The 10,574-nt window shown below is 36.6% G+C and overlaps 1 protein-coding gene across 1 annotated transcript; it reads right to left on the bottom strand.

Annotated features, from left to right (window-relative positions):
* Positions 1-7,152: 7,152 nt before the first annotated feature.
* Positions 7,153-10,181, bottom strand: LOC129948408 (neutral alpha-glucosidase AB-like). Its single transcript, XM_056059411.1, has 6 exons — positions 10,017-10,181; positions 9,865-9,962; positions 9,361-9,801; positions 9,239-9,300; positions 7,770-9,148; positions 7,153-7,715 (listed from the first exon to the last, which is right to left on the bottom strand). The coding sequence occupies exons 2-6, from the start codon at positions 9,942-9,944 to the stop codon at positions 7,212-7,214; spliced, it is 2,466 nt and encodes an 821-aa protein (XP_055915386.1). The 5' UTR covers positions 9,945-9,962; positions 10,017-10,181; the 3' UTR covers positions 7,153-7,211.
* Positions 10,182-10,574: the final 393 nt, after the last annotated feature.

The following is a 10,574-nucleotide window of genomic DNA, read 5'->3' as shown; positions in this document are numbered from 1 at the left end:
TACCAACGGGCTTAACAGATCTGAGAACCTAAGTAAGAAATGAAGTCAATACTTAAAGCTCGTCTAAAAAAGTGGATAGCAGAAAGGGAAGTTCTGAATGCATTCCAAGCTGGATTTTGTGAACTCTATTAAACAGTAGATCATATCTCCACCATTTTAATTATTGTCAACTCATATTAAGAAAGTAACAACAAGACTAGGGTTATCGTATAAGTTCGTACGAGTAACCCAGAGCCTATATGAGAAAAACTTTTTCTTGTGTTTGGGATTGTCAAAATGTATGCGACGAATTGTAGTGTGGAAAAGAGATAGAAATAGTGCGTAGTTATAAATACCTTGGAATAATTACCTCGAGTAAAGGTCATTTTGAGAAGCATTTTACCAATAAATTAGAAATTGTCACAAACGCCTTAAACGTACTAGCAGTCGATCTTTTGTTATGGTGCACAGTTCTTGGGATTCTTAGAATCCGAGAGTGTAGAACAACTAATGACACTTTTCACGAAACGACTGTTCAGGCTTCCGCAGTATACTCCAAATCATATGCTTTACTTTGAAATGAGACTACCACCCATGTTCGTTTAAGATGAATGGAGTCACGTCATCAAAAGAGTTCAGAGCTTATCCTGAAGAACATTTGGCCGAGTAGTGAATAATTGGGTTCAACTTATTGGCCACAATTAGGATACCAATGTTTATAACCAAACCAAATATAGGGTTCAACATCGTCAAATAGAGTGCAAACTTTTCTGCCACTTTCTACAGAAGCTAAGAAACATATGAGGATAGGATTATTAAACGTCAACGTATTGGCACGAAGGTCATTAATTTAAACCCTAATACCGTTGTCCTTTACATATAGTAACCAGTTTACGAAAGTCGTAATGCCAAAATAACCACAATCGACTGATATTCTGGAATACTTTAATACAGTGGCACATATTGTCTATCAAATTACCTTCAACACTATTTTGCAATCGTAAATGCAAAATAAATTTCTCCTTGAACAAAAACCCAATTTATTGACAACCAAATTTTGCTTAAAAATGTATTTCCCTACATCAAGTACTAGCTGACCCGGCGAATTCTGTTCCGTCTTATTTTTTTTTTATATAATCCTGCGAACCACAAACTTTTAAGGATTGACCTTGTGATTTGTTGATGGTCATGACAAATGCAAGACGGATCGGAAATTGAAGTCCTTTAAATCCAAGCGTCGGTTGGGATCATTGGGATCCTCGGAATGAAAACTTCCTCACCATTGAATTTTTCTCTCAGTATCGTTGCGTAACTAACATTATTCATCAATTTTCTAACCACCAAACGCGTACCGTTGCACAGTTTTAGTTGGTTTATGTTTCGAAGCATGTTTACTACGGAGACAACATTTAGGCGTAAATTGTCAATAAGCCAGGCACATCCAACGAGTTTAAAAATTCAATTGGATAGTTGGTAGCTTCATCTATCTTATCTTATCTTGAATTATTTTGAATTATGTAAACGGTGATTTTTTAAGAGCTTGAGAACTTTTTTTTAAAAAAAACATAAAATTTGCAAAATCTCATCGATTCTTTATTTGAAACGTTAGATTGGTCCATGACATTTACTTTTTGAAGATAATTTCATTTAAATGTTGACCGCGGCTGCGTCTTAGGTGGTCCATTCGGAAAGTCCAATTTTGGGTAACTTTTTCGAGCATTTCGGCCGGAATAGCCCGAATTTCTTCGGAAATGTTGTCTTCCAAAGCTGGAATAGTTGCTGGCTTATTTGTGTAGACTTTAGACTTGACGTAGCCCCACAAAAAATACTCTAAAGGCGTCAAATCGAATGATCTTGGTGGCCAACTTACCGGTCCATTCCTTGAGATGAATTGTTCTCCGAAGTTTTCCCTCAAAATGGCCATAGAATCGCGAGCTGTGTGGCATGTAGCGCCATCTTGTTGAAACAACATGTCAACCTAGTTCAGTTCTTCCATTTTTGGCAACAAAAAGTTTGTTAGCATTGAACGATAGCGATCGCCATTCACCGTAACGTTGCGTCCAACAGCATCTTTGAAAAAATACGGTCCAATGATTCCACCAGCGTACAAACCACACCAAACAATGCATTTTTCGGGATGCATGGGCAGTTCTTGAACGGCTTCTGGTTGCTCTTCACTCCAAATGCGGCAATTTTGCTTATATACGTAGCCATTCAACCAGAAATGAGCCTCATCGCTGAACAAAATTTGTCGATAAAAAAGCGGATTTTCTGCCAACTTTTCTAGGGCCCATTCACTGAAAATTCGACGTCGTGGCAGATCGTTCGGCTTCAGTTCTTGCACGAGCTGTATTTTATACGGTTTTACAATAAGATCTTTGCGTAAAATCTTCCATGTGGTCGAATAACACAAACCCAATTGCTGCGAACGGCGACGAATCGACATTTCACGGTCTTCAGCAACACTCTCAGAAACAGACGCAATATTCTCTTCTGTACGCACTGTACGCATTCGTGTGGTTGGTTTATTGTCCAATAAAGTAAACTGAGTGCGAAACTTGGTCACAATCGCATTAATTGTTTGCTCACTTGGTCGATTATGTAGACCATAAATCGGACGTAAAGCGCGAAACACATTTCGAACCGAACACTGATTTTGGTAATAAAATTCAATGATTTGCAAGCGTTGCTCGTTAGTAAGTCTATTCATGATGAAATGTCAAAGCATACTGAGCATCTTTCTCTTTGACACCATGTCTGAAATCCCGCGTGATCTGTCAAATACTAATGCATGAAAATCCTAACCTCAAAAAAATCACCCTTTAGTTCAGGTCATCGACAACTTTATTCTTAGCCGCTATAATTGCAAGCTCACTCAACCATTCATTGTTTGGAAATACATTGTTGATAAGTTCGTCTTTTGATGATGACAAAATTACAGAAATTATGAAATGATATAAATTCGCTTGATTTATCGACTGGTACTTGACCATTTTCGATAGTCAGTAATTGCTCAGAGAAATCTTCAGCAGAACATTTGGCAATGCAACTCTCATGCTCGTTGTCAGCTGCAGTTTCTTCACATGGTGCCATGGATTCGACGATTTGGCAAGCGTTTATTTCGTCGGCAGCCGTAAATCTTGGAATCACTGCCAATGTTTGGTGGAAATCGCATTGCTTCTCCAAACATCTAGAGTCATTGTGTAAATCTTTCAATGCACCATTTTGCATTCGCCTTAGACGATGATTTTCGATGCAGATAAAACTTTGGCCATTGCTGAGTGTTTTGCAATATTACACGTTCGTTCTTCGATGGTTTGAAGATTTAACGGTATTTTTAATGCTGAATGAGCCGCATCCTTTTTACAATATGGCTGCTATTTTATAAGAAGCAACTGCAATCGCACAAACAGGGGATAAAACTGCTGACATCAGCAATGTCTTACAAGTTCCACCAAAGACCTCTAGGTATTATAAAACACGATTTTCATCATGGATTGCCTTCATTTAAGTATCATAAACTTCCTTTTGTTGGGAATTTAATAGGGGTACATTCGTTTCAACTACTAAATCTAATTCCTGTTGATCATATTCATGTTCTCGTACCAATTCTCGATGAAATGGGTCATTCATTTCACGATTTGGCGCTGGCTTTCCTAACCTGATTGATAAACTACCGCACATGAGGTAACACAAATCTTCAATCAAGAGTAAAGCACGATTATGTATCTCCTCATTCATCTCAATATCGTGATTTCTGAAACATATTTACCAGCAACAACCGCAAGTAGAAACATTCATCATTCATTGGATGAACTGTATATGTACGACCAAGAGCATCAGTAGAACCCACATCCGGAATCGCATCGCCCTGCTTCCGTCTTTGAAAATTCTTCGATGAAGCGTTCCAAGTATAATAAAGTGGCATATCCTAGCAAAGCAAAGTTCGTGCAAACTGATCGTTTTGGCAGATTGCCAAAAAACTGGTCAATGTAGTTGCTCGAGGTGTTTCAGCACGTTGCATAGCATTCGTAGCCGTGATATATACTCTTTGGACATTCTCCAGATGCACCGCCAAAAGCTTAACAGTAGGATAACGTTCGTTAATAGGGAATGCGAATATACGCCAGACCGCTCAGTTACAGTTTACATAACGACCAACTTGATAGCGTGAAATTTCGTCGTTGGTATTTGAGAATTGCAATCTGAAAACCGCCATCGATGCCTTTGGTAACATATTTGCAAATAAATGCACTTTACTGAATTGCAGTACTCAACGTTGCAATGTTTTGTGTCGAGTCACACGAGAACGCTGTCGAATGGGATAAAGAGTATCTCATGTCCGTCTCCTGACTCTAAGCACCTACTCACCAATTTTCAGCCTTATCGGTACAGCCGTTCTTAAGTTATAACAAGTGTAACTAACACGACTTTCTTTTTGTATATATCGATTACTTCTGATTCAAGTTTGGCTAATTTACCAATTTTTAAAGTCAAACTTCTCAGAAACTCAAAGTTCTTATAATAAAATGTTTAACTTTGTGTTCGCACATTTTCCCAGATTACAAAACTTGAAGATATAAATATGGGTCAGATCGAAAAGTGGTGTACAACTTTGCTATAAAATATCCAAATAAATTGATAACTCTCGAAATCTTCAATTTTATAAAAAAAGTTTACGAGCATTGTATTAAAAGTCATCTTTTTTCTCCCCGCTACGACAGTGTTGCGATTTGTAAACAGAAATATCCTGAAAATGTACATTATTAAAAGTATATACAAAAATCTTATTTCAATCTTTCTGCAGATGAAAAATCACATTTACAAACACTAAGTAAACACTTAAGCTTGCGCTTATTTTAAAATGTTTCGCAAAGAGTTCAACCGCTCAAAATGCAAACAAAAAAATGTTCCCTTTTCAAAATAGAACCCAGTGCCATGAGTCATCATCCGATAACAGGGCTGATGCAGCCAGCCCAACGTTGTACAAATATTCATTGTTCCCTAAAATGCTTCGCGTAAAATGCACACAATTTGTGGTGAAGCGTGTGCGGTGAGACTCAATTGCTTCGAACTGAGAGCAACATAAATACCACCAAAGATTTCTGCAAGTCCTCCAGCCAGATAGCACCATGCGTCGACATCGTTTACTGATGCTGATGCTTATGCTTATGCTGAAGCTGTCAAGAAGAAATCTTCCGAAATCCAAATCCCTTCGAAACAGGAGTTGGGCGAAGGAGGTTTTAGAAAACCGCAACAGTATCTACTAGAATAACTATAGATAGAAGCTGAAGAAGTTGAAAGTGAGGATGAGAACTAAGGAGCATCGCACCACCACTATAGAATATACCAGAGTGCACTCGGCTCGCATTGAAGAGTGCTTGAATAAACATCCTTTAGTGGTGCTTATTTAAATAGTTGGTTTATCTATGCAGCAAGCGACGCGATGACGACGATGATGATGACGACGAAGGACTATGATGATGGTGATGAGGTCGACAAAGAATAAGCTGCTTCATAGTAGTTGATACTCTGTGTTTTTTTTAAGTCCCAGAAGACTCTTGAGCGAGTGCCTTTTCCCTTGTTTTACAACAGCAACAAAAAATCAATTTTGTCGAGTGAGTTTCATTGAAGTGGTGACTGGCGAGTTATTCAGTAGAATAAAGAAAATATGATGTTCCTAGAATTTTTCCATTTTACACAAAATTGGCTGAAAGAAATTTTATGTTTTCACTTCAAAAAACTTTGTTGACTAATCATTTTTTCGTCTGTAATAATTTTAGGTGAATGTTTGTGAAAAAAATGAAGTTTAATGTGTTTGCAGAAATATTATGCTACAGTGATTATCTGATTTCTCGATCAATAGTGATTTCGCCTTCTAAGAGGTTATGAAAGAATGTTTGAAGAAGTATATATACATCGCAGAGTATACATTTCTTCTGAAATTAAAACAAAAATCAAAATCCCGTCAACGTGATAGTGTTAATAGAAAAGACACTTCTAAAGAACTAGCCACTTCTTTACAAAACATTTTCAGAATTTGTTCAAAAACTTTTTATTATTACGTTTGATAAATCAACCAGGGACAAATGATCAAATTATCAATTATCCACTATAAACTATGAATTTTAAACCGTCTTCTATCAAACATCTATTATCAACTAAGAACTATCAACTATCAACCATCAACTATCAACTATCAACTATCAACTATCAAATGTCAACTATCAACAACCAACTCTCAATTATCAATCATCAACTATCAACTATTAAATGTCAACTATCAACTACCAACTATCAATTATCAATCATCAATCGTCAACTATCAACTACAAACTATCAATTATCAATCATCAACTATCAATCATCAACTATCAACTATCAACTATCAACTACAAACTATCAATTATCAATCATCAACTATCAATCATCAACTATCAACTATCAACTAGCAACTATCAACTATCAACTATCAACTACAAACTATCAATTATCAATCATCAACTATCAATTATCAATTATCAATCATCAACTATCAACTATCAACTACCAACTATCAATCATCAATCATCAACTATCAACTATCAACTATCAACTATCAACTATCAACTATCAACTATCAACTATCAACTATCAACTATCAACTATCAACTATCAACTATCAACTATCAGCTATCAACTATCAACTTTCAACTATCAACTATCAACTATCAACTATCAACTATCAACTATCAACTATCAACTATCAACTATCAACTATCAACTATCAACTATCAACTATCAACTATCAGCTATCAACTATCAACTACCAACTATCAATTATAAATAATTAATCATCAACTATGAACTTCTAATTACCAACTGTAAATCCAAAAATTAACCAAACGTTAAAGAGTTGCAACTTAAAACAGAACCTGATCAACGTAGACTTTTCTTCACTATAAGTGCAAGTTCTTGTGACCATTTAAGTGGCTTTAACTCTAATGACTGTACCCCTGATTCCAAAACTGATAAAATTTTTAGTACTTCAAACACAAGTACAATGAAATTGATTCCATCAGATCTCCTTTGATATGGAACTATCAGATAGTATTATTTTGTTAGACACGGTTTTCAAGTGAAATTGATAGTTTACCATCTTTGTTTCTAGATTAAATGATAAGACACTTCACCTTGTTTTGAAGAGTGTGAGAATTTATTTTAACTCAATTGTTATAACAAGTAGATATATATCAAAAACCTTTCAATACAAACTTTACAAATAAGAATAATAAGACAAATTTTAAAGCTACCGGATTGGCACTTCCGGCTGAATTAAGAATTATTGTGAATTCTTTCGCAATATTGACACCAGGTTTTGATATGGATATTGCTTTCTCAAAAGTTGCTACTTGTAGTTGCTGAGTCTGATTTTCAAAATGCAATGTAGCTGATTTGGGAGTTTTTGCCAGACCAGCGATGATGATCCGCTCTAAGGTTGATTTCGTCATATAATCAGGTTTCGAGGCAAACGAGCTCTTCAAAGTATTTCCACTAAATTCAAATTTCGCATAGATGAACTTTCCATGTCGATAGTCATAAGATTTCTCATCGTCAATGTATAAAGTTCCATTGGCGTAACCATCTTTGTTCAAACAAACAACCAGAGTATATGGATCATCTTTCATCATCAAAGACGTCCGTCGGACAGTCTCCTTTTTCGGGATTATTGAGCCTCCTCGTTGGTATACGGGCACCTGAAATGTAAAAAGACATTACAAACTTTCTCATGTAGACGACGTCCTACTTACTTTGTGATCATCAACTTTGATTGATTGATTTCCAACCTTATCAAACTTTTCGTAATTATCGATATCGTACCAAACATCACCATTCTGTCCACCATCTTTGGAGGGAAAATAGACATTTACGCTGTCAACACCTCTCTCCATTACTGGACGAACCAACAAATGATCATGAAGCAAATATTCGAAGTCCACTTTGAAACCATTGGAATCTTTTGGATAGTGAGCTAATATCGGCCTCATTACTGGATATCCGAACTTCTCGTGCTCGTAGAACATTGTGTACCACATCGGAAGATAGGTATACCTCTTTCGAATTGCGTCTCGAATTATCAATCGAGTCTTCTCGGGGAAAAGCCATGGTTCTCGACGTTTGGTCCCCATGTTAGCATGGGCTCTATAAAACGGAATAAACGATGCAGCTTGATACCAACGCTCTACCAATTCGATCTCGGGATCATTGAAGAACCCTCCAACATCTGATCCACAAAATGAGAATCCCGAAACCGCTTCTGACAAACACATCTTGATAGAATGTTGTAAATAGGGCCAATCATCTGTATTATCTCCTGTCCAAATTATGGCATACCTTTGGGAGCCAGCAAAATGTGACCGTGTCAGAATGAAAGGTCTCTGATTCGAATCCCTTTGAAGAAGTCCTTGAAAAGTAGCCATTAACTGGTGATGACCGTAAATATTGTGGACATTTCTGTGTTCCCAGCCACCAAAGTGAATATTGTCCTTTAACATTGTCACTTCTGGACCGTCGAAAACTGATGGCTCGTTCATGTCATTCCAAATCATGACATCTGCTGTCGTCGTCTGGAAATTACTCAACTTAAACTGACTCGAATAGTATTGACGAACTGCAGGATTAAAGAAATCCGGATAACTAGAAGTACCCGGCCAACATTCACCAATGAAATCGCTGCCATTTGCAAATTTTGTATAGAACTTATTCTCGGTACAGTAATTGTGGAAGAAATAAGTATTATCCCGCTTGTAATGGGGATCAATGATAATTGTCAAATGTCGTCCGGAATCTGTCAAATTCTTTATCATATCGAGGGGATGAGCAAACGTGACAGGATCCCAAGTGAAATACTTCTTTGCATCTGTATACTCGATGTCCAACCACATGGTGTCCAAAGGAATGTCATAATTATCGAACTGAGCAGCAACTGTCTTGACATCGGTCTCGTTGTCATAATTCCAGCGGCATTGATGATAACCCAAAGTGAAGAACTGAGGTAGATTTGCTGTTCCGGTGAGATCAGAATATTGTTTGAACGTATCGAGTGGAGATGGTCCAAGGAGTACGAATACATCAATGATGCCACTTTCAGTCATAAAACGGGCAGTGGGTGGATCTGGTTTGCGCGTTCCTGAAACAAAATCACACTATACGTCAAGTTTTCAACCATCTATGAAATTGTCTCCCGGGCGTCATCTAACAATATTTCTTCAGTGTTTACCTGAAATATCAACCCACGTCTCTGCTGAATTATGCCAAAAGACTCCAGCTGAACGTTCAGTCCTGTCAACATATGAAAATCATAGAACATCTCACTATTTTTAATCATATTATTGGCCTTACCCGTGACCATATATCACTGGCACTGATCCATACAATCCCATTTTACTATCAACCTCATAATTAGCCGTATCCAAATTATAAAGACGATACGGATCAGTACCTTGAGTTTGTTTTAAAGCAAACGAATCAGCATGTTCGGGAATACCAAAGAGTACTTCGGCTTCGGGAAATGTCAAATCCATAGCAATAGCTTCGGGTCCATTCGGTTTTGAATCGCGATGGGAATTAAATTCTTCTTCCCATGAATCTGGATCTTCCATTGGCTCAGCTTGTGATCTCCGTTGAAGGTGTTCAAAACGCATCAGACCTTTCCCATTGAGCGTTACAGACAGGACATTATTTTGGTAGAAATCGATTTTAAGCGGATCTTTTTGGATAGAAGCTTTGATTACACCTGAAGTGACAGTTATGCTTGAACCATGATCTTCTGCTGATAAATCTCTACAAATATTTAAGGAATAAGAATTAGATGTATATTAGCAGCATGAAATTTGTTTAAATTACGCTATAATTCTGGGGGAGGCTTTCAGGGACTCAGTAACTCTGTAACGTGGTTTTATTGGATTTTTCTCATCAATTGTCATGTGAAAAGTATTTCCGCCCTATGAACAAATTCCTTTAGAAATTCTATTGTTACAAAAGCTTTGATTCCTTACCTCTACAACTTCTAGCTTAGCAAGTAAGACAACTTGACTTTTATCCTTGTTATAGATGTCAAATGTCACGAAATCCGAAAAGGTTTTTAATGAATCCGCAACTATTGCAAATTTTGAAGTTCCTGGTTGATCTTTTCGACATCGTCTTTTAAACAAGTTCAAAACAAAATATCAAAATGAGATCTAGTGGTAAAAGATTCCAAGCTTTCAAAATATCAACCAACCTGCAGAAACTACTCTGGTCACAAGTTTTAAATGTTTTATGATCAACAGAAGATCCATAATGAATGGAACAGACGATAATAAATAAGACCGTGATCAAGTAATGCATGTTGAATATTAAGACCGTTCTATCGAAAATACTTTGAATTTATAGAATTTTCTTTGTTTCGTTTGCATAATAATATCTTAAAGTTTATCAAATGGTAAAGCACACTTTTTAAGTAGTATCTAAATTCTATAATACTTGTAGAATTGTATTAAATAAAGTAAATAGTATTTTAAAGTTTTAAGTGTCTGATAAAGTTTTGAAATGGGGATAGGCTGCTAAGGTATAGT

This window comes from Eupeodes corollae, chromosome 2, assembly GCF_945859685.1.
Source record: "Eupeodes corollae chromosome 2, idEupCoro1.1, whole genome shotgun sequence".
Lineage (NCBI taxonomy): Eukaryota > Metazoa > Arthropoda > Insecta > Diptera > Syrphidae > Eupeodes > Eupeodes corollae.
The sequence above is the reverse complement of the archived record's forward strand: the minus strand, read 5'-3'. Positions and strand labels throughout refer to the sequence as shown.